General features: G+C 37.6%; 1 protein-coding gene across 2 annotated transcripts in view; it reads left to right on the top strand.

The window, feature by feature from the left end:
• The window catches only part of FBN2 (fibrillin 2), a 276567-nt gene that overhangs the window by 84771 nt on the left and 166802 nt on the right, over positions 1–24994 (top strand). For both annotated transcript variants that reach the window (XM_090279079.1, XM_090279078.1), the window contains exon 6: positions 15816–16013. In XM_090279079.1, the coding sequence (XP_090135205.1) occupies positions 15816–16013 (198 nt within the window). The remainder of the gene's footprint in view (positions 1–15815; positions 16014–24994) is intronic.

Below are 24994 nucleotides of genomic sequence, written 5' to 3'. Positions count from 1 at the left end.
AAGAGTATGATGTATTGGCTTGACTGACTCAATATGTATATGGCTTCTTCAGGCTCAGGATGAGTTGATTTAGGCAGAAATTTCAATAAGAAAATAGTACATTGAATCCATATTATTACAGAAAGGCTTTGTCAACTAACATGCTTAATATTTTAGTCGCTGCCATTGCAATCCAGTCTTGTGACCTCACTGTATTTGGATCAAGGGAAATACAAAATCTGTTCAAGCACTGGTTTTCATTGATTCTGTTTCTGAGTTTACTGATAATGAAGAAATGTTTTGTGAGAACATATCACTTTTTCCTGGAATCATTGAGGCCTACTTAGGCCTCAATAGGTTTTTCTTTGTCAATTTGACTTGCATATGATCCATCTTCTGTGTTAATCATTTGTGTCTCTGGCCCCCTTATTAACTCATGACAAAATATTTTTGTCTCCAAAAGTGATAGCCTTCTGCTTAACTAGACTTACTAGTTTTTAATTTTCAGCCTTGTTTGTTACCCTTAAAGTAAGTTAATTGGTTTTGCTCTTGGGAGAGTGCACTTTAAGTTCATAGTCCATGAATTTGTGACCACATCTTTGATGACCTTCATCCTTATGAATCGTGACATCAAAGATGGTAATTTTGTTTGCATCATTAACCAGCACATAATTATCTTTCCCACCTCTGCATTCTTCAAGAGCTCTTTGATGTCAGCAGTAGCCTTATGCTTTGAAAGACTAGAAAATGGTGAGAGGGATCCTTTTTTACTGAGTCCATGTTCTACTGAAATCTTGAATAGTGGTATTATGTTAGAAACAAAATGCAGTGCTATTGTGGTAATTAAAGTAATTGCCCATCTAGTAGCAAAAGCAAAGGTTGTTCATGTACTATGGGTCTCAATTTACAGAGAGAGAATTTCTTCCTACTATAGCATGCTAGATGGAGACTCATCTTTGGGAGAAACCAGAAGCAAAGTAAGATGGGGCTTGCAAATTGGGAGTTAGGAGATTATAGCTGAAGGTGGCAGGAGGCACCTGTGGGGTTGTGACAATATTCATTAAAATGTTAAAGTGCTTTGGTTTGTTAGGAGAAGGCAAATCTACCAAAAACTAAGACTGCAGATGGTCCGTATTGGGTTTAGTTAACACAGCATGCATGGTGTAGCGCATTGAGTGAGGTGGATCTCCAAGTTGAATCTCAGCTTCACTTTATTATAGCTCTTTGAGTCTCCACATATGACTTAATCTGTGATTTCTAAGTTTTTTATATGTAAAATGGAAAAATATTTTTGGTACTTCAGAATAAAAAGATATAGTTTATAGAAAGGGTTTGTGTAAAGTGCCTGACACATATTTAACATATTTAATTTTCTCCCCTTGATTGTCAGAAATAGGGATGAGTTGTCATAATTCAAGAACAATAATGAGATAACCATTTTTTCCCCATTTAGTGAACAAAAACCAAACCGTTTGCTTCTATTCAGTGTTGAAGAGGGTGTGACAAAACAGCCTCTCTCCTGTGCTACTGTTGAGAGTGTAAATTGGTACCACCTATTCAGAGATCTATCAGTGTGAATATTTTTTAAACTGGGCGTTTGGCCCAGTAATTCCAGTGCTAGGAATTTACCTTACAGAAATCCAAAGTAGGTAGTCAATCAATATGTTCAATAACCGATACAGCATCGTGTGCACTTGTAATCAATTGTTAACAACATAAATACCCATCACAAGGCAAGTAGTCAGTAGTCAGTGTTGCTAGGGGATGTTTCAGTGCCTTCAATGGTGACTTTGTACATGAAAAAGACTCAAAGTTTATTTTGGTGGTAAAAATTCAGGTTTGCTTTATTTAAGCATAATTTCAAAACCCCGGTTGTTATTTGAACTTTAAAAAAATATATTTTGTAATTTTGCATTCCACATAATATGAAATTTACCATCTTAACCGTATTTAAGGGTGCACTTACGTGGCATTTAGGACATTCACATTGTTGTACTACCACCACCATCATTCATTCACAGAATTCTTTTCATCTTGCAAAACTGAAACTGTGTACCCTTTGAACACTAACCCCTTACTTAACTTTTCCTCCAGCTCCTGACAACCACCATACTACTTTGTCTCTATGAATTTAACTGCTGTAGGTATCTCACATAAGTGGAATCAGAACATTTTTCCTTTTATAACTGGCTTATTTCGCTCAGAATTATGACCTCAAGATTCATCCATGTTGTAACATGTGTCAGGATTTTCTTCCTTTTTAAGGCTGCATAATATTTCCAATTGTGTCTATTTTATTAATGAATTCATCCATCAATGGATGGATGAATAATGCTGTTACGAACATGGGTGTACAAACACTTATTTAAGTTCCTGCTTTCAATTGTTTAGGGTATATTCCTTCAGCTTTTAAATTCAACTTATAAATATTACTAATATGTTAATAAATCTAGCAGATTTTAGTAGTCACTTCAAATATTTGATTCCATTTTCATACTTGTCAATGAAACACCTCCATACCTTTTAAACTGCTTTATTTATATATTTATTTAATCCTCAACCACAGATATATTTATTGATTTTAGAGAGAGATGAAGGGGGAGGGAGAAAGAGAGATCTCTTTGAGAGAGAGACATCATCAATCAGTTGTCTCCTGTACAACTGGGGATTGAAACTGAAACCCAGGTATGTGCCCTGACCTGGGATTGAACCCACAAACTTTTGGCACATGGGACGATGCTCTAACCAACTGAGCCACCTGACCAGGGCTTAAACTGCTTATATAAGGTCTGTCTAGAGAAAGTCCAGCCATTGTCAATATAACGAGAATGGTTTGTGCAACATTGATGTAACCTGGCAGCCAAGGAGAGTGGACTGGAATGCACATGCATGAACAATGATGACTACACTGTACTAGTCAGTGAGGGTGGTAGATGCTATTGCGTGAGCATGTGTACTACTGTGTGGCTGTCACATTAAAAATGACTGAATGAGTAGCACAATGAATCTGTATCAGATTTTGCATTAAGCTTGAACATTCCTCTGCAGAAACTGTTGGGATGATTTGGAAGGCTGCAGCTGTGGGTGGGTAACTGGTGATGATGGATGGCTTCATCACAACAGTTCAGCCATTCATGCATCATGTTTCATGCAGAATTTTTTTGGCTAAACATCAAATCACACAGGTGACACAGCCTCACTACAGTCCAGATTTGGTACCTTGTGACTTCTGGCTTTTCCCCAAACTAAAATCACCTTTGAAAGGGAAGCGATTTCAGACCATCGATGAAATTCAAGAAAATATGATGGGGCAACTAATGGCAACTGGGAGAACTGTGTGAGGTCCCAGGATGCATACTTTGAAGGGGACTGAGGCCTTCATTTTCCTATGTACAATGTTTCTTGTATCTTGAATCGTCTCTAATAAAAGACTTTATTTTTCTTATTACATGGCTGGATACTTTCTGGACAGGCCTCATATATGTCAAATACATTAATATCTTCAATTGTTCAACTTAAAAACCTTTTCAGTGCTCAAATAACTCATAAAGCTAATTAAAAACTAAATATATTAATACCCCAAATTATAAATATAAATTTATAAAAACTTGAAGTTCACTTTAATGACATAATTCTGTATATGAGCATAGTAACATTTAACTTAAAAATCACTCTTAAGTAACTTAATTATTTTTTTAAATTGTAGTTACATGGCAATCTAATGGAATGGGCCAAATGCTGTTAAGCATTAAAGGTACATTATTTTTGCACAGATCTATTAAGACAAAAATATGAATTTAAAGGCTTTGATTCTCTTAAACATTTGGTACTTTTAAAATTTCTGGAGGTTGACATTAAGGAAGACAATTACTATCTCAGTTATTTGAGTTTATTTAACCCTGAATAGTTAGACCCAGCATGAAGTCTGGATCTGCAGACATTCAGGGCAAATTTTATTGAAACTACGTAACCTATTTATTATATCATCCCATGTATGTTTAGGGGTTGCCTTTTCTGCTTGCTCCAGTTATGTCTATGATGAGAGATTTCAGCTGGCACACTGACTAGATTCTAAGTTATAGTCCTAACAGGATGCACCAAACCTTATTTATAATTGCTGTGTCAAAAAACTCCATTACTCAAAGGAGACGGTCACATAGCCAAAATTGTTACACACATTCTGCAATTTATTATACTCACTCATGGTCATGGTCACAGCTCTCTCACTTGATTACATGCTGCATTTCTTTGATTCCTGAGTATGGAAATGCCTTCTTGCCTAAGTCCAAAACTGTAAAACTTGATGGGAAAAATTACATATATTTTTATATACTTTCTAGAATCAGGCAGTTCTTTTTACTAAAGTGGAAATGGGTGGAATTCTGATATCTTGTGGCATTGTTTGACTTGCAGTTACAGTGTATAAGGTCTCTAAGGGCATCCCATTGCACAACTGGAAGTGGTGACACTTATGTTACAGTATATGTGGATGGCTTCCCTACATTATGCACTGTACATTCATGCGGCTGTGTAGCGTTAACTGCATTCTGCTGACATTTAAGTAAATGATATTTCAGCCACACAGGCAGCTGGGGATGTATCACGGGCACTGGGGTTGCTTTCACTTCTCATGTTATGCCTCATATAGGGGCATTTAGTCCATTGACCTCACTGTCTTCTTCTACTTCTTAACCCATCAGTCCTCTCCTTTTCTCACTTCCCATCTCATCTGCCATAGATTCCATGTTTCACAAGTTAAAAATATGCATAACAATACGTTAAACTCACTTGCCATTCTGAATTTTTTTTCACATCTAACAGACAAAACCCTAACCCTGGATGAACACTAATCTTAGTGAACCTTCCAATGACCTTGAGCTACTGAAAAACAGGCAGACTGGTCCCCCTTTAAGTTCATCTTGTTCGTCCACCATACAGAGGCTCTCCTGTCACCTGGAAATCTGCTGGGTTCTCAGGTCAGCTCCATCGCCCAGTATCTGCAGTGTCATCTCAGTTAGCCTCACAGATGAGACACTCAGACAACCTTCACCAAAGACCTATTGTCCCGTCTCATGTTCCACAAAGAAAATAGAACAAGTGGGAGAGGACATTGATCACTACTCCTGTACTATATAAATATGCCTGTATCTCTGTGCTTCCTGCCCTTCTTTCCTCAGGTTACAAATGAAGTGGTTTTCTCCTATCTAAAGTAGCTTCTCTACACGAATTCCAGTTTCACTCTCAGTCTGTCTCCTCAGGGATCTTGTATTAAAGATTAGAATTCTTTTTTATAATCATAAGCCCTCTCTTTCAACTATGTCATTCTCATTGGCTTTTAGAAATGCACATCCTTTCCACAAAACAAAACTATAATATAAAAAATAAGCAAAAAATAACATAAAATAAACAACAACACATAATCCCTTCTCCTTAAACACAGATTCCCCCCCACCAGATGTAGTTCTGTCTTTACCTTCCAATAACTTCTCCAAAAGTTGTCTGGTTGTCTGCATAACAACAGTACTCAGCTTTAGTTATCTAGCACTATTTAGCATCTCCAGGCAGAGTAAGAGGACCTTTGAAATTATAGCAAAATTGCCAGATATATTCAGTTGTATTTATTTAAACTAAAATGGTTACATAGGCTACAATTAAAAAGATAGTAAATAAAAAATATTAGGAAAGATGTGGAAAAATTAGAGCCCTCATTCATTCCTGTTAAGAATGTAAAATGGCGGACTTCCAGCCAAGATGGAGGTGTAGACAGACACACTGCATCTCCCTCCACAACTAAGAAGGAATACAACTACCTCAAAACTAGAAACAACCAGAAGTCCAGAAAATCAAAGTGCATGAAATTCCAGCAAACAAAGATTTAAAGAAGAAATACTCATCCAGACAGGTAGGTGGGGTGGAGCCAGGGCAGAGAAGACACGGTGTGGTGGTAGCAATAGTGGCAATAGCAGCAGGCCAGTGAAAAGCGCAGTTACATGTTTTAAAAAGTCAGGAGGGACACCTGGGGAGCATTCCCAGCTCCTCACCAGACCATGCAACTAACTGTTCCAGCACTGGGGAATATCAAGAATATCAAGCCTCATTGCTTTTGACTGTGCAGACCAGTGGGGGTTGGGACGGGGGCAGAAATTGCTGGCCTCTCAGCAGAGTCCACTTGTTTCAAGGGCCCCCACAGGCCTAGAACATCCACAGACCCACCCACTCTGGGAACGATGGCCAGGGCAGCAGCTAGAGGGATGCCAGTTCGGTACGGAAGTGAGAGAAGTGCCTGGAAAAGGGACAAGTGCTGGGCAAGTGGCATTGTTCCTTCTCAGACCCCTCCCCCGCATATAGCACTACAATGTGGTGAAACAGGTCACGCGTTACGAATGCCTAAGGCTCTGCCCCTTACAATGTAGTAGGAGTAACAGCTCTCCCTGGGACACAGAAGCAAACAAACAGAGGAGACTTACAGCCAAGATGGAAGCCTAAATGGATACACTCCATCTCCCTCCACAACTAAGAAGGAATACAACTACCGCCAAACCAGAAATAACCAGAAGTTCCAGACAATAAATGGAAGTCCAACATATGAAGTTATAAAGAAGTGGTGCTCGTCTGGACAGGTAGGAGGGGCGAAGCCGGGGAGGAGAGTTCAAGCTGTGCTGTCCGTGGCAGCAGCAGCGACAGAGGCAGAACAGCGGTAAGCACAGACACCCATATTTATAGGGAGGTGAGAAGTGCCTGGGGAGCACCCTCCACTGCAGACCAGACCCATCAGCTTGTGATTCCAAAGCCAAGGAAGGCAGACCCCCATTGCCTTGGACTCTGAGGCCTGGAGGGGGTGGGGACAGAGGAGGAGGCTCCTGGTCTCTCAGTGGAGAGTGAATGGTAGGAATCCATCTTGGACCCCCACCCCCACAGAAAACGCCACAGAGTGGTGAGACGGGTCACCCGGTTGTGAGGAGTGCATGGGACTCCACCCCTGATAGCATAGGAGGTGTGACAGTCCTGCCCAGGAAGCAAAGGTAAACACAAAACTGTCAGGATGGCACAAATCATGATAGAGATCCTAGTGACACAGCTGACAAGACAGCAAGTATCTAATCTAATGAAGCAGCAGATAGGAAATCTTTCTGAGGCACAGTTCAGAGCTTTGGTTGTAAGAATGCTTATAGACCTGACAGCAGATCTTAAACAAGATGGGGAAGGAATGAAGGCTAGTCCTGCTGAAACGAACAAAAACACATACAAAACAAGTGGTGAGGAAGAGAAAACCAGGGATCAAATCAACCAATCGGAACATAGGGAAGGAACAGTCAATCAGTGCAGAAAGAGGAAACAAAAAGTGAGGAAAATGAGGAGAGGCTCAGAAACTTATTGGACAGCTATAAGCGGGACAAGACCTGAATCATAGGACTGCCAGAAGGTGAAGAAGAACTAGAAATTGAAAAATTATGTGAAAAAATAATGAAGCAGAACTTCCTAACTTGGGGAAGAAAATAGACTTACAGGTTCAGGAAGCACAGAGAGTTCCAAAAAAACTGGACCCAGGGAGAACCACTCCAAGACACATTATAATCAAAATGTCAGAAATTAAGAATAAAGAGAGAATCTTAAAAGCAGCAAGAGAGAAGAAGAGAATTCCGTACAAAGGGGTCCCAATAAGACTGTCAGCTGATTTCTCAAAAGAAACTCTGCAGGCAAGACGGGACTGGCAAGAAATATTCCAAGTTAGAAAAGCAAAAACCTACAACCATGATTACTCTATCCAGCGAAGCTGTCATTCAGAATAGAAGGGCAGAGAAAGTGCTTCCAGGACAAAGTGAAACGCAAGGAGTTCATCAGATTCAAACCACTGTTATATGAAATGTTAAAGGGACTTGTTTAGGAGAAAGAGGATCAAAACTATGAACATTAAAATGAAAACTGTATCACAACCAACAACAAAAGCTAGGGAATTGAAACAAAGGCAGACTAAGTAGGCAACGAGAGTGTGAAAAGAATTATAGGTATGGGGAACATACTGGGGGGAGGTCAGTGGGGGAGGGGGAGAGGGAGGGAGATGGTACAGGAATTAAGAAGCATAGTAGAGGGAGGGGAGTAGATAAGGAAGATGTTGAGAAGAACTATATGCACAACCAATGGGCATGGACTAAGAGGGGGGACAATTGGAGGGAGGTGGGTCACTGGGTAGAGGGGAAGAAAGGGAAAAGAAACTGGGACAACTGTGATAGCATAGACAATAAAGCATATTTTAAAAAAAGAATGTAAAATCGCAAAGCTTTATTGGAAAACAGTTTAGCAGTGTCTTAAAAAATTACACATGCATTCACCGTACAACCCAGCAAATGATTACTGATTAGCAGATATCGTCCATCCATACAGTTGAATACTATTTAACAATAAAAAGAATTGAATTACTGACCCATACCATAGCATGGATGATCCTCAAGAACACTTTGCTAAGATAAAGAAGTCAGTCAAAAAAGACACCATACTATATGCTTCCATTTATATAAATTATCCAGAAGAGGCCATTTTACACTGACAGAAAGTAAATTAGTAGATGACTGAGGCTGGAAGTTGGCACAAGGAATCTTTCTGGGCTGATGCAAATGTTCCAAAATCGGATTGTGGTAAGGATTAAGCAGTACACACTTTCAGTTACAAATTAAGTTAAGGACTTATAATGTACAGCATAGGGAATACACTTTCAGTTACAAATTATGTCAAGGAGTTATAATGTACAGCCTAAGGAACATAGTCGATACTATCATATTAATGATGTATGGGGACAGATGGCTACTAGACTTGTCCTGGTGATCACTTCATAAGGTATATAAATGTTGAATCACTTTGTTCTACACCTGAAGCTAACATAATATCATGTCAATTATAATTTAAACATAAAAGTAAATATCTGCTGAGAAGCCAAAAACAAAATAAAACCAAAAGAAACAAACCAGAACCAAAGCTGGATTGTAGTGAAGGTTGTGCAATTCAATACATTTACTAAAAACAATTGAACTGTACATTTAAGAGACGTGAATGTATGACATGTAAATTGTACCTGAATGAAATTATTTGAAATAAAAAGAAGCAGCACGCACCAAATCTTTTGATGAATTTGCCTACTGCACCATTTGCTTAAGGTGAAGAAAAGTGAAATTATATAAAACAATTTAACATGATACACCTCACTTAGATATTAGAATATCCGAAGAGCAATATTTGTGTTTCACAAGCTAATTTTCCTGGTCATATAACAATGAGCACAATATCTCTTTCCAACCAACTGGCTCCAGCTAAGCAAATGACAAGAAGTTCTCTGCTTTTATAATTTACTAACACACTGCAAGTATGTCCTTGACTATGTATGATTAGGATTGTATACAATATTTGGCCCATGATGAAATCTTGATGAAGAGAATGCATGTATCATAATTAAAATAGTGTGAAGTTTGGAAAAGAATGTTTTAATCTGAATAGGAAGTTTAAATCCCTTTTCAATATCTAATATTTGTTCATATACATTTTTAGTGATTCTTGAATAAGTAGGTACTGTTATAAGTTTAAATTTTAAAGTAATCAGTTGGAAGGAAATTTAAGCAAAAGATATAAGAGATGATATAACTCTGTTCCCAGAAAGGAGAGTCTGAGGTTGACTTTATGAGAGCCTTTGACACGAAAGGTCATTTGCTGTGGACAAACAGCTATCCTTGTCCAGATACATCTTTTCTCTAAAGAGACAAGACTAAAATGACATAACTTTTAAAGTACATTTTATTGATTATGCTATTACAGTTGTCCCAGTTTTTTCCCCTTTGCCCACCTCTGCCCAGCACCTCACTTCCCTCCAGCAATCCTACTCCCCACCCCTAGTTCATGTCCATGGGTCATTCATTTAAGTTCTTTGGCTTCTCCCTTGACTCTACTATTCTTAGTGTCCCCCTGTCTGTATTGTACCTACCAGTTATGCTTCTTGATTCCTGCTCCATTTCCCCCATTCTTCCCCTCTACCCTTCCCATTGATAACCCTTCATATGCTCTCCATACTATGGTTCTGTTCCTGTTCTAGTTGTTTGCTTAGTTTGCTTTTGTTTTTTATATTCATTTGTTGACACTTGTGTTTGTTGTCATTTTATTGTTCATAGTTTTGATCTTTTTCTTAAATATGTCCCTTTAACATGTCATAAAATAAGGCTTTGGTGATGATGAACAACTTTAACTTTACCTTGTCTGGGAAACACTTCATCTGCCCTTCCATTCTAAATGATAGTTTTGCTGGGTAGAGTAATCTGGGTTGTAGGTTCTTGCTTTTAATCACTTTGAATACTTCTTGTCAGTCCCCTCTTGCCTACAAAGTGTCTTTTGAGAAATCAGCTGTCAGTCTTATATCCTTTGTAGGAAACTCTCTTCTTTTCTCTTAATGTTTTTAAGATTTTCTCTTTATCTTTAAAGATGTGTCTTTAAATGATGTGTCTTTGTGTGGTCCTCTTTGGGTCTAACATGTTTGAAATTCTCTATGCTTCCTGGACTTATATGTCAATTTCCTTCACCAAATTATGGAAGTCTTCTTTCATTTTTTCAAATAAGTTTTTAATTTCTTGCTCTTCCCCTTTTCCTTCTGGCACCCTTATGATTCAGATGTTGGTACATTTAAAGTTGTCACAGAGGTTCCTAAGCTTCCACTCATTTTTTTCAATTCTTGTTTCTTCATTCTGTACTGGTTGACTGTTTATTTCTTCCTTATGATCCAATACATTGATTTGAACCCTGTATTCCTTCCCTTCACTATTGGCTTCATGTGGATTTTTCATCGTTTTACTTAGTGTCTCTTTCGCTTCTTCCCTTAGGCATTGCTGTACTCAGTCAATTCTCTGAGCATTGTTATTACCAGTGTTTTGAACTTTGCATATGTTACGTTGACTATCTCCTTCTTACTTAGTTCTCCCACTGGAGACTGGATCTGCTCCCTCTTTTGGACTATACTTCTCTGTCTCCTCAACTTGATAGGCTCCTGTGTTTGCCTCTGTGTCTTAGGTAGAGCTGTCCCACCTGTTACATCATAAGAGGCAGAGCCTTAGTTATTCATAAGTGCGGGTGCTGGTTTTACCGCCTTTTGGTGCTATATGTTGGGAGAAATCAGAGGGAATAATGCCACTTGCTTGGCTCTCACCCCTTTTCCAGTCACTTCACCCACTTACTGTAAGAGACTGGCATCCCTCTAGCTGTTGTCCTGGTGATGGTTCCCAGAGTGGGTGGGTTTGTGGACATTCTAGGGCCACAGAGACCCTCTAAATGGACTCTCCTGAGAGATGGGCAGTGTCTTCTGTCATCCCAACCCCCACTGGTTTTCACAGCCAGAAGCAATGGGGCTTTATTTTTCTAGCACTGGAACTATGAGCTGTACAGTCTGGCCTGGGGCAGGGATCACTCCCTAGGTGTCCCTTTCAGCTTTTATAATGTGTGATGCTAATTCTGCTGGCGAGCCACAGCTACTGCCTTGCCACCATTGCCATGTCCTCTGTGCCCTGGCTCCCTGGCTCTGCCCAGCCTACCTGTCTGGATGAGCTTTACTTCTTTAAATCTTTGTTGGACTTCCATGCATTTAGATTTTTTTCACAGCTCTGGTTGTATTTTGTTTTGAGGTAGATGTAATTCTTTTTATGGTTGTACAAAGAGGCTAAGCATGTCTACCTATGCCCCCATCTTGACCAGAAGCTAAAACGACATAATTTTAAGAAGATGTAGTTAGAAGAAGGAATGAATTTCCTGACAAATTGACTTATTTAAGGATGGGATTATAAGAGAAGCTATGTAGGCTTTTCTCTGGGAATCCTAAAAATATATAGAATGTCAACATAGGTATATATGCATGAATCTATTTTTGTGTGAAGAACAGACTTTTCCTCAGTTTTCAGGATTTAAGTTATTGTGAATCTAATATTTATTTAAAATGGCAAAATAATCTGTTGACTGGAGGAAAATAGAGTAGGCTTAAAATGGTGGTGTAGGAAGCATGCTTGTTTATAAGGTTGACATATCTACATGTATACTACAAAGATTGTCTTTTTCAGAAACATGATTTGTAGCCAGTACATCTGTTGTTCTTATGTAAGGGATTAAAATGAACTGTTTTTGTTGAAGTTCAGCTGCAGAGTAACAGAACGTTAAAAGAGCTTGCTAAAGAAGTTATCTATTTTATATTTTTTCTTTATATTAAACTCCTATATTGTTCTTTTCCTCTATATGAGAAAGACTCATTCTTCATTAAACATAGAGGTTTTATGTGGTTTTAAGTTTTGACTTTTGTCATTTTGTAACATTTAGTTGATAGCTAAGTCTTTCTGGCTTAGCATTTTGAATGTTAAATTATATCCAAGTTTGATTTTTGCCAATAACAATTTTTCATAGAAATCTTATCAACATTATTGACTCTTAAGACCCTTCTTTGAGATTTCCTGCCAGAATGGAGGTATAGACAGACACACTGCATCTCCCTCCACAACTAAGAAGGAATACAACTACCTCAAAACTAGAGACAACCAGAAGGTCCAGAAAATCAAACTGCATGGAAGTCCAGCAAACAAAGATATAAAGAAGAAATACTCATCCAGACAGGTAGGAGAGGCAGAACCAGGGTGGAGAGGATGCGGTGTGGTGGCAGCGGCGACAGTGACAGCAGCGTCAGCAGCAGCAGGCCGGCGGAAAATGCAGTCACATGTTTTAAAAAGTCAGGAGGGACACCTGGGGAGCATTTCCAGCTCCTCACCGGACATTGAAGCCCAAGTCTCAGCACTGGGGAAAATCAAGCCTCATTGCCTCTGACTGTGCAGACCAGTGGGGGTTGGGGTGGAGGCAGAAACTGATGGTCTCAGCAGAGTCCGCTTGTTTAAAGTCCCCCACGGTCCTAGAATGTCCTCAGACCCACCCACTCTGAAAACAACATCCAGGGCAGCAGCTAGAGGGGCGCCAGTCCGGTGCGGAAGTGGGAGAGGTGACTGGAAAAGGGGCGAGTGCTGGGCAGGCGGCCTTCTTCCCTTTCGGACCCCTCCCCCACATACAGCGTCACAACGTGGTGAAACAGGTCACCCTGTACTGATGAATCCCTAAGGCTCCACCCCTTACAACATAACAGGAGCAACAGCTCTATCTGGGACGAGGAGGCAAACAAACACAGGAGCCTGTCAGAATGAGGAGACAGAGAAGTATGGCCCAAAAGGGGAAACGGATCAAGGTTCCAGTGGGAGAACTAAGTGACAAGGAGATAGCCAACCTAACAGATGAGGAGATAGACAACCTAACAGATGCAGAATTCAAAACACTGGTGATAAAGATGCTCACAGGCTTGACAGATATGCTTGAGTTCGGCAACCACATAAGAGAAGAAATGAAGGCTATGTTAAGTGAAATGAAGGAAAATCCATAGAAAACCAATGGTGAAGGGAAGGAAACGGGTTCAAATCAATGATTTGGAACATAAGGAAGAAAAAATCAGTCAACCAGTGCAGAATCAGGAGGCAAGAATTGAAAAAATGAAGAAAACTTCCCAAATTTTGCGAAGGTGATGGACATACAAGTACGGGAAGCACAGACGGTCCCATGCGAGCTGGACCTAGAGGAGACCACACCAGGACGCATCATGATTGAGATGCCAAAGGAGAAAGATAAAGACAGAGTCCTGGGGGCAGCGAGAGAGAGGTGGAGAGTTGCCTATAGGTGGGTACCTAAAGGACTATCAGCTGATTTCTCAGAGGACACTTTGCAGGCAGGAAGGGACTGGCAAGCAGTATTCAATGTGATGAAAAGCACCCTGCAAGCAGGATTACTCTATCCAGCAAAGCTATCATTTAGAAGGGAAGGGCAGATGAAGTGCTTTCCAGACAAGGTGAAGCTAAAGGAGCTCATCATCACCAAGCCATTATTATATGAAATGTCAAAGGGACTTAAGAAAAAGAAGATCAAAACTGTGAACACTGAAATGACAACAAACTCACAATTATCAACAACTGAATCTAAAAATTGAAAACAAAATCCAACTAAACGAACCAGAATAGGAACAGAATCATAGGTATGGGGATCATTTGGAGGGTTATCAGCTGGGAGGGGGAAGAGGGAGAAATGGGGTAATGGTGCAGGGACTAAGAAGCATAATTGGTTGGTAAAAAATAGACAGGGGGAAGTTAAGAATAATATAGGAAAGGGTGAAGCCAAAGAAGTTATATGCACAACCCATGGACATGACCTAAGGAGTGTGGGATTGCTGGAGGAAATGGGGGTACTGGGCAGAGGGGAGCAAAGGGAAGATTATCAGAACTACTGTAACAACATAATCAATAAAATATACTTAAAAAAACAAACAAAACAAGACCCTACTTTGAATGTGAGATTGTTTTTTCTTACAAAAATCTCAAATAAACTTGTCTGGCTTTTTTCTTCAAATGGAATTATGTAATTTGCATTAGAGCTTGTCAAGAAATCTTGATTATCATGTATTTTAGTACATTCCCAAGAGTTAATAAACTGTATGCATACAATCTCTGTGAAAGGAATAATTTTTTCCACATATTTCTGTGTAATTCTATAACAAAAGGGGATCATTTAATTAGTCTAAAGTCTTCAGGAAACTGACCTCTGGTTTTCTGTGTTTTTCAAAACAACACTCAAAAACTATTTAATGACTCAGTTCTGCTTAAATAAATACATACTGTTAGTCTGCAAGGTTCATTGAAATGAATTATAGCAAGAAAAAGGATAGAGTAGGGATGCCTAGCTTTCAGGTTGCCCGTAGTCTAGATTAGTCCTTCTTAAACTTTAAGGTGCATGTGGATCTCCTGAATATCTTGTTAAAATGCAGATTCTAGTTCAGTGATTCTGGAGTGGGACCTGGGTCTGAATTTCTAATCAGCTCCTAAGTGATGCATTATGTTGCTGGTTCATGGTCCACACTGTGAGATGCAGGGATCTAAATAGACCATCCTTAACATTCATAGGAGAGGCTGCCTGCAGATCCTATATGACATATATTTGCTAATGTTTTTATCATCATCGGTTCTATCACTGAGCAATGGTGTAATCATCCTCTAGAGAATGGAGATCATATAATATTAACTTGGAAAGAATCAATGACTATGAGCCTTATTAGTACTGTCTTTCTAGACAGCTGAACTATACATAGAAGTAACAGACCAACATGGAAACAAAAATCAAGTTGTTAAAACTAAATGTTTATAAACAAATTAGACTGACCAAATATATTTGTTATATGGAAGGCTATATCTTTATTGGTTCTGTTTTGATTTTTTGAACTCTTATTTACCTAGTAAGGATGGAAAATCTTTGCTAGGAAAAGAGAAGTCATTAAAGCAGGTGCAGGTGGGGAATATGAATGAGTAAGGAGTGATGGGCATGGCTGGGGCGGTAGTGTCATAAAGAGGGCACACTTCATTCCATCACTGCCATGAAGCCTGGCAGTCCTAGCATGGCCAGAACTTCCAGCTTTTCAAGAAAAGCGAGAAGTCAAAATTTCTTGTGAAATTTCCCAATTAAAAAATGTTGGCTACTAATTTAAATTCTTTTGAAACTTTATGCGGGCCAAGAAAACACATCTGTGTCCCAGACACAGCCCTCAGCCACCCATTTACAATGTCTAGTGTAGACTACACTGAAGTCTCATGATTGAAAAATTATGAATTTTTAAAATGAAAATTTCTGGCCTCTTGTCTTTAGATGCTTTAGTCAGAAGAAATAGCCTCCGTTTTATGGATTTGGAAGTACTGGTGTAAGATTGGTGTGTAATTTTAAAACCCATCTTTTCATCTTCTTTCGCATTCCAGATTACAGGACAGGCCCATGTTTCACTCAGGTCAACAACCAGATGTGCCAAGGGCAGCTGACAGGCATTGTCTGCACAAAGACTCTGTGCTGTGCCACCATTGGACGAGCGTGGGGCCACCCCTGTGAGATGTGTCCGGCCCAGCCTCAGCCCTGCCGGCGGGGCTTTATTCCCAACATCCGTACCGGAGCTTGCCAAGGTGAGTTAGCCATCCACCTATGTACAGTCACCCACGTGTCAGATCTTCTTTCATTGTACTTGGAGGATTGGCCACTATGGGAGGTGACCTTTAACCATGCAGCATTTCCAGGAGGGGCTTCATTAGCAAGCCTGCCTTGAGATGGCTTGTCTTTTGGCCACTTAATAAATAATTATTTTTCAACTCTTTATGTAAATGGATAAATGAGCGATAATATGAAAAATCCGGGAAAATTAAAAAGAATTTAAAGTACTTAATATAATCAGAAGATAAACCATACCATGCCTTCATCCACTTGGCACTACATGCTCCCTCCCAAGGCCCCTCAAACCATACACATATTAACACGCAGGAAAAACATATTGTTCATTTTTTCTAATCTTACTCAAGATATGAGAACCTGAGTCCAGGCAACAGGGAGAAGAGAGCTGCCCCATAGTGTAATTCATAATGTCTTTAGAAACAAAATGTGAACTTCTTCCATGATTATTTCAGAGCTTGTAACCTCATTGGTTACAATATTGTCTACAGGAAACCTTTCCAACCACATTCTGACAAATATCTTATATATCAGGGCCAAATTGGGATCCCGAGGATACTACAACAGTAAACTCCAAACCAAGGAGCCAAAAATTGTTAGTACTTACTGGATAAGTACTTTTAATTTTCAGCCACCACCATGCTTACCACCCCCTTTTTTTTTTTTTTTGGCTATTTTTCTGATATCATATGTATTAAACCTATATTTAGAGCTGAGAAAAAGCTGAGAATACAGCTTTTGTATTACTGAAGAAATGGTATTAGTCATATTTGAGACATAGGGAGTTAGGTTAATTTGCTATAACTAAATCATATACAAAGTTAGATCTGAAGTTTTTCATATTGATGTGAATAATCTGTGTCAGAGGCAGAGATGTTATCTACTCAGCCCATGTAAATGGCACATTACAGAAAGCCAGTCCTAAAACTCAGATGAGAATTGTAGTTTGAGGAGCTTGTACATAAGCCTCAATTTGATACTACTAGTCTGATTATATATAGTTCCTGATAAAGCAACAACTTTTTCTATGGAAGATAAGCTACACTATAAACTATATAATATTCACTATACATAGATTTCCTAGATTTGTATATAGATAACCATATAACTTACATAGATTACTATTAAAGATGTAGTACTGTATAGATTTACTAGATTAATACTGACTAGATTTACTAGACTAACACTTTTTGTTATTCTGTGGCATTTTTCACCTTCTAATATACTTGCTTATTTATTATCATTATTGTTTTTATTCTCCAGCTAGAATGTAAGGTTCATTAAGGCAGAAATCCGTTTTATTCATTAATGTCTCTGAGTCATCTAGAACAGTGCCTAACATACAGTTGATGCTCAGTAGGTATCTTTTGAATTAATAAATGGATTTAAAATTAAAATACTTCCAAAAAACACTTTTCATAAAAATATTTCAAATTGAAAAAAAGCCCTTAACCTGAACCGAACATGCCAGATTATTGACTCTCCTCATCTTCTATATTTGCACTTATCCTTTTTCACCTTGTTATTTTGTCAGAGAGCTGCAGTTTTCAGAACATGGTTATTAAAAAATGATCTGATCTCAAACTTTCTGAACGTTCTTCAGGATTAGTAATGTCTGAAGGCTTATTTATTTATGTTTATGCACCAAGGATAAATTTTGGGCTTCATTTGCCTAAAAATGTCTAATGGATTAACAGAACAACAGGAGCGAAATGAAATTTGCCACATGGTTAAGATGTCTGGAAAAACGAGTTTAAAAAGATCTGCTTTATTTCAAAATCACAGTATAGTCAGAAAGTTCTCAATTCAATACTAATCCTCACTCAGACTATTTTAAGGCTACATCTTACTGTGCTTTTATTTTTCCCTTTAAATTCTTAGACTATTTCCCAAATACTGCTGCCAAATTAAGTTGGAAGATATAGGACATGAAAAAATGACATAATAAAACATATGTACATGTCATACTTTTTATACTAGTGATCTTTTAAAATGAACATTTCATAGTTAAAAATAAATTTCAGCTGTGCAGATAGCTTAATATTGGTTCTAAAACATGGTTCATATTAACAAAGGGAGGACATTCTAAAGTTCAAAACATGATGTTATCTCATAGCTGATGCAATTAGAGAATTGCCTTGTCTGTGGCTTATGAGAGACTGAAACATGAGCATGTGATAAACAGAATAACTGCAGAATAAGGGCTGACAGGAAATTAAGATGATATTTTTCAAAAATTAACCTATAAGAAAAGTAGTCAGTATAGCTATTGCCATAATGACTTCCTGGCCTAAAATAAACAGTGTCAGAAAAGTGGACATTCCTAGGTGCCATGAGGTTAGGCATAATGATTCTTGACTCCTTCCATATTGAGACCATTTCAGTTCTAGTCCTTGTGTTACATATAATCCATATTTAATCTCATATTTTTTGCATCTTATTATACAGTAAAAGTTAACTAACATAGGTTTTAAAATTTAAACTGTCATAAAATAAATGACAAAGTTTTAAAAATTGACATTAGGCCCCTTTCCAAGAATATTTACAAATTTAAAAATATCATAAACTGCCACGTATATATGTTTGTTATTTTTCCTATAAGTAATTTCTTCTTTTTTAATCTTTTCAGTCTGATGAATCTACTCTAATTAGAAAGTATTTTACTTAAGATTAGCATTTGACTTTGGTTCTTTTAGATTTTCAAATGAACAGTGTGCATTTACATTTTAAAAATATGTTAAACTTACATGATTATTAATTTGTTATTTGATTTTTAGGAATTATGCTTTCAAATGAAAATGGCAAAAGAAAGTTGCTCATTATATCCCATCTTTTGCTTTATCATGCACAATACTAATAGACTGATGATGAGCCTCTGCTCCATTCCAGACAACATAGAGGCATGGAATTCAGACAGACCATGAGTCAGGCCCTAGCTAAGCTATGAGATAGGACTTAAATAAAGAAATGGCAATACACATCCTAAATTGCTCCCTGCAAAACAAGTGCCGGTTTGTGTGTTTTTTTCCAATAGTATTAGTGTACAGAAACATTTAATTCCTATACTTGGACAGCTCATGAAAAATGTAGAAGTTTAGTCTCAGCTTAAATCAGGTAGGCATGGCCAATTCCTCAGTTGTAGACTAAGAGTAAGATGCCCAGAGTAGAAAGTTATTTATAGGCCTTCTATATAGCACTGAGTGAAAGGAGATTTGGTTCATTTGATTAGGATAAATTATAAAAGGTAAGTTTATCTTGGCTGTCTACATTGACTAAGTTAACTAGATTATTACTAAGTTGAATTTTAATTCGTATTGTATGAATACAAGTTGTTCCAATACAGTACAAAACTTTTACTTAAAATATATTTGATTATAGAAATTCTTATTTAAAATAGCAGAATATTCCCCTTCTAACTTGACAAAAATTAATGAGAAAATGAATAATAGGAAACGAAGCATTCTAAATTAAAGTTGTACAACCCCTAATTAAAAGCGGCAATGAACACATGCAGTTTTTGGGAAGTCACGGGGACAAGGAGAATCTTATAAGCATTTACTGGGAGTATCAGCACCTTGAAACTCTATTAAGTGGCTATGGATGTTCTATTTGAGAGTTAGAGACTGTCCCTGTAAGAGATAGGTCTACGGCAGACCCTCAGAGTAAAGGAGGGATAGTAGAAAGAAAAATTTTGGAGGCAAGCCATTTCTAGTATCCACTACCCAAGCCTTTCAGCCCAGAGGCACTCTCTGAGGTAAAGGAGAGGGAAGGTGAAAGAGGACATAAGAACCACTAGTGAGCAACTCCAAGAGTCAGTATCTGAAAGGGCATAAGGTGGGAGCCACATCACCATTGGAAAGTTGAAAATTAATACACTGGGGGGTTGGGGTGGGGGCGGGACATGGGAATTTGGTGAGACACTCTTTCAATTAGTACCTCCCTATAGAAGTTTTCAAACCTATCCATTTCCACTTGGCTATCCCCTTTGTTGCTTCAGCAGCAAATAGCACCATTTAAAGAATAATAAAGAGAAAGGCCTACATAAAAAATAAAATAAAATAAAGTTGGAAAAAAGAAAAGATCATAAAGAAAAGGCCGATGAATATGCTTTAAAGAAGAATTCCCAAATAAATACCAAGTTCATATACTTCTCTCTTATCTCAAAGAAATGAAAAACAATTATGGTCTTCTAATAGAAAGTAGTCAAAAGAGAGTTATGAGTTCAGTAAAGACAATCAGACATAAAAATGAATTGATAATACTCAAGAAAGAAATTGAAAAGGATCTAAATCTTTGCCTAGTGAAAGGCAAATAAAGCATGTACGAGGTCTGTCCAGAAAAAATTAATGTAATAATAATGGTTTGTGTGACGTTGGTGTAACCTGGCAGCCAAGGAGCGCGGACTGGAATGCTCATGCATGAACAATGATGACTTCACTGTACTAGTCAGTGATTGAATGATCATGTGTATTGTGTGGCCTTCACATTAAAAATGTCTAAGCAGAGCAACGAATCTTTATCAGATTGTTCAAGTGTTAAGTGTTAAACTTGAACCGTTCTTCCATGGGAATTATTTGGATGATTTAGAAGGCTCAGCTGTGGGCAAGTGGTGATTGGCAGCTTCATCATTACTATGCAGTCACTCATGCATCACATCTCATGCAGAGTTTGTTGGCCAATTATCAATCACCCAGGTGACTCAGCCCCACTAGAGCCCAGATTTGACACCCTGCGACTTCTGGTTTTTTCCAAAAACTAAAATTACCTTTGAAAGGGAAGAGATTTCAGACCATCGTTGAGAATCAGGAAAACATGATGGGCAGCTGATGCTGATTGGCAGAACTGTGTGAGGTCCCAAGGTGCCTGCTTTGAAAGGGAGTAAGGGGTAATTGTCCTATGTACAATGTTTCTTGTATCTTGTATCTTCTTCAATAAATGCCTATTTTTCATAGTACATGGCTGGATACTTTCTGGACAGACCCCATATACATATAAAGATAGAAACATACATAAAACTGAAAAGAATTGGTGACAGTGGTTCGTCGTCGGCAGCCGTCCGTCTCGAGAGATGATGGTGTAGCTTCTTAAGAGTCTATCTGCACCGCCGAGAATGGCTGTGCAGTCCGACTCGGGAGTGACACGGTATCTGTCTCCTCCCGTGTTGAATCGACATCTTGCGATGACGCTGAAGCTACAGAGCCTGGGCAGGGTAATATGGAGGGTCTGCTGTTGCCCATGCAGCAGACCCCCCCTCTCTTCGCAGCTGAAGGGTCCAAGGGAAAGATGGAGTCGATACAGCTTGGCTTCAGGTGCGCCGCAGGAGTTGCCGGTGTTGACTACAACATCAAACCGCCTTAGGGACTCCGGCTCCGGATTTTCTGTCGGGGTTTACTCCCTTAGCCTTTCCTCTGAAGAGGTATGCCGCAAGGCAGCGGAGGTTTTTTGGAGTCAGAGTTTTCCTTCTCTGATGTACCCTGACTGGAAGATCGAACCAGCGACACTTAGCTCGCAGGCCGACGCTCAATCCACTGAGCTAAACCAGCCAGGGCGTGGTGACAGTGGTTAAGCCTAAGGAAATCAATAATCAATGTCAGATAACAGTAAAGAGTGATTATAAAGAAACTGATACATAATGAAGTCAGACTAGAGAAAGCAGATGAAAGGAACTGAAAAAATGCTTGAAGATAAAATAGAAAACTTTTCTAAAACAGGTAAAGGCTTCAATCTGAAGATTGGAAGGGACAAAACTTTATCAAAAAGAAAAGGTAAAGAGAATCCTGTGGGGATAAGAAAGAATAAGCAAGTTTTTTTTAAATGCAATATCCCAACTCCTCTCAAACTTTTGTGGAGCAACTCATACCAAAAAACAGTGTGGCAATGTCTACACACTTCTGAGGTAATCATCTGTACTTGATTTGATTAATATTTAAATAAAATTGCTTTCATTTCTCTGTAGAGTATCAATTAAAGGGACCAGAGTGGGAGCATAAAAAGGTTCCCTCAATAGTACAGGTGGTATATGATGGAGGTTGAAACCAGAATACAGGCAGAAGGAAGATTCAAGATATATTTGGGAAGTAAGCACTTGTTACTGATGGAATGACGTGAGATTAGTGAGACAAGAGAAATGGAGTTTATCTTCTAGGTTTCTGACTTTAACAACAGATAAATGATGATGACATTTGTTGAGATAAGGAAGATTGAGAGAGAACTATGCTCTGTTCCTTTTATTACAAGAGTCCTACATGTAGTAAGTTACCAATATTTGCTTGTTGGGATGACCATTTATTGATTTGGATTCAGGTATTCTGGCTGAAACAAACATATTGATACCCTCCTTGCCAAGATACCCTGTTATTTTTCAGATTTCAGAATGAGAGAGACCTGTTCTTCTATTGCTGTACTTAAAGACTGGCATTCCTTTTTATGGAAAAAGTGGAACCAATATGGCTAACATTTATTTTTATAGAAATATAAGTACTATGTATGAATATCTATGGGGTGTAAATATAAGAACTTACATTTTAAAAGTGAATCTAATTTGGTGACAGGCAAAGTTCAAAACCATTCACTATTAAATATAGTAATAGGAATTGGTCCTTAGCTCACAGATATAAATTAAATGAACCATTTTTATATGCCTGTATCAGTACACAAATTTTTTCATATTTTAATGTAAATGAAAAATAATATGCCATCTAATACTAATTTATATAATAAAATCAGTTTGATCTTTTACATCAAGTTTATTTAGAGAAGTTGGAAAAATAAATGAGTTCATGAACTAGAATTATTATTGCTTTGTTACATTTATAACCTTACAGACATTAACTGAAGTGATTATATAAGGTTTAAATTTCAAAAGATTTAATTTTATTCCATAAAATTCTTATATATAATTTGAAGTAATTCAACATGTAAAAAAATAATAATGTTGTGCCTGAATTGAAGGGGTGAATGGAAATACATCTGTATAGTCATCTGGGCAGTGGAAAACTAATCAGACATTAGTAGTTGCTTATGTTCTCATTTTGAAGATGTAGGAACTCTGACATAATTTAAAGGTCTGAAGCTTGCTTTTCTTTAGTTTTATAGAGAGTGCTTGTATGTGCCTCTAGGTTCAAGTTGATTGTTTCTATAAGATTTCTTTAAAATTTCCTTCTTTAACCATTAACTTGCCCTACCTAAAGAAATTAATTCTGTATAGCTGTGTAGTCTAGGATACTTCGAATATAAAGGTTTTATTTTTCATTCGAGGAAAACACTTTTTAGGCAATTACAAAATAAACCATGTAAAGTTGGTTTGCTTTTTCCTTTGAAAAATTACTGAATCTACTAAATATGGAGTCAAACGATTTTATGAACAGTATTAAGGGATTTATAGGTTTGGCATCATTTTTCAGCTTATACCATGATATTCTTTCTCTGATTTATCTGCCAGGAAAAGAGGTTTCTAGGGATGTTTTTACCACATTGTAATGAGGGTAGAAATGTAGTACATTTTAAAAATAATGTGGTTTGAATGTTCTGAATTAAACTGTTCAATATATAAACTTTTTGTCATATATTTCATTCTAGTTGCTTGTTGTTTGGATCAGATATCCTTTAATAAGACTCTTTTTGTGGTCTGACAGGGCACATGAAATAAAAATAACAATGTAAAGGTGCCAAGATTAGATTATGGTTGATATTTTAGATCTATATAAATTTTTGTCACTTTTTTTGGCCCTTTTGTTATGGGTTTCAGTTAAGACCATTTTTACGTGGTAGTACAGCAGTGTTCATAGTAATTATATTCAATCAACATTTTTGCAAAACTGGTGATAAGAACCCTGTTTCTGGATGATGTATTGGGAGGCATTTTCTGTGAGCAGGTAGAACTAATCAAGGAAAGACACCTGAGTAAGAGTTCTACTCTGACTGCTTAGGCTGTCACCTACTCAGAGTTACCCTGGTAGAAGGTATAGGAGGGATAAATGGTGATGGAAGGAGATTTGACTTGGGGTGGTGATTACAAAATACAATATACAGGTGATGTGTTATAGAATTGTACACCTGAAACCTGTATAATTTTATTAATCAATGTCACCCAATAAATTCAATAAAAAATTTTAAATTTTTTAAAGAGACATCTACTGTAATTTTAGTGTAAAAAATATTTTGGACCCTTGTAATCAGATTTATAGACAGATAGCTAAAGTAAGGAAGAAATAATAAAGATGCTAAACTTTTGTAGGCTTGAATTCTCTTTTTACACACTAACATACACCAAACTTGTGGGCTTTTCAAAAAATAATAGGGTAAATCAGTATATATTGACATAGAGATGCATCCACAAAATCTTTTTTTGATTAGAAAAAGAAAAATGCAGAACAGCATGTGAGTGCCATCTTGTGTTAAACAGACCACCACTCTGAACTTGTAAGAGTGAGAGAACAGACAGCTAACAATTTTGTATAATTACCATTTATTACAATGAGCATATGCTATTTTGTAATTAAATATACAATATTAGTAAATGTGCTGTTAGCTTGCAAATTTGAATAATAAACATTTGCATATACTCATATATTATGTTTATATTTATATACAGTGTTTATCATGACAAAACACTGAAACAGAGATTATTATCCTTTACACAGAGAGAAATTAAGGCAAATTTACATAGATATAAAATGACAGATTCAGAAACTCTAAATCAAAGGATGTTTCCTAATATATGATTGTATGTTAGCTGTAGTATTTTGTACATGCTCCTTATCAAGTTGAGAAAGTTTCCTTTTACTCCTGGTTTACTGAGATTTTTTAAAATCATGAATGAGTGTTGAATTCTGTCAGTTGCTTTTTTGACATTTATGAGATAATCATGTTTTCATCAATCTATTAATATAATGAGTTAAATTGATTGATGTGTCAGTGTTGAAGTAACCTTACATTCCTG

The sequence above is a fragment of the Furipterus horrens genome, unplaced genomic scaffold (genome assembly GCF_987537825.1).
Source record: "Furipterus horrens unplaced genomic scaffold, mFurHor1.1.pri manual_scaffold_5, whole genome shotgun sequence".
NCBI lineage: Eukaryota > Metazoa > Chordata > Mammalia > Chiroptera > Furipteridae > Furipterus > Furipterus horrens.
Note: the sequence above shows the minus strand (reverse complement) of the source record. Positions and strands in the feature narration are given on the sequence as shown.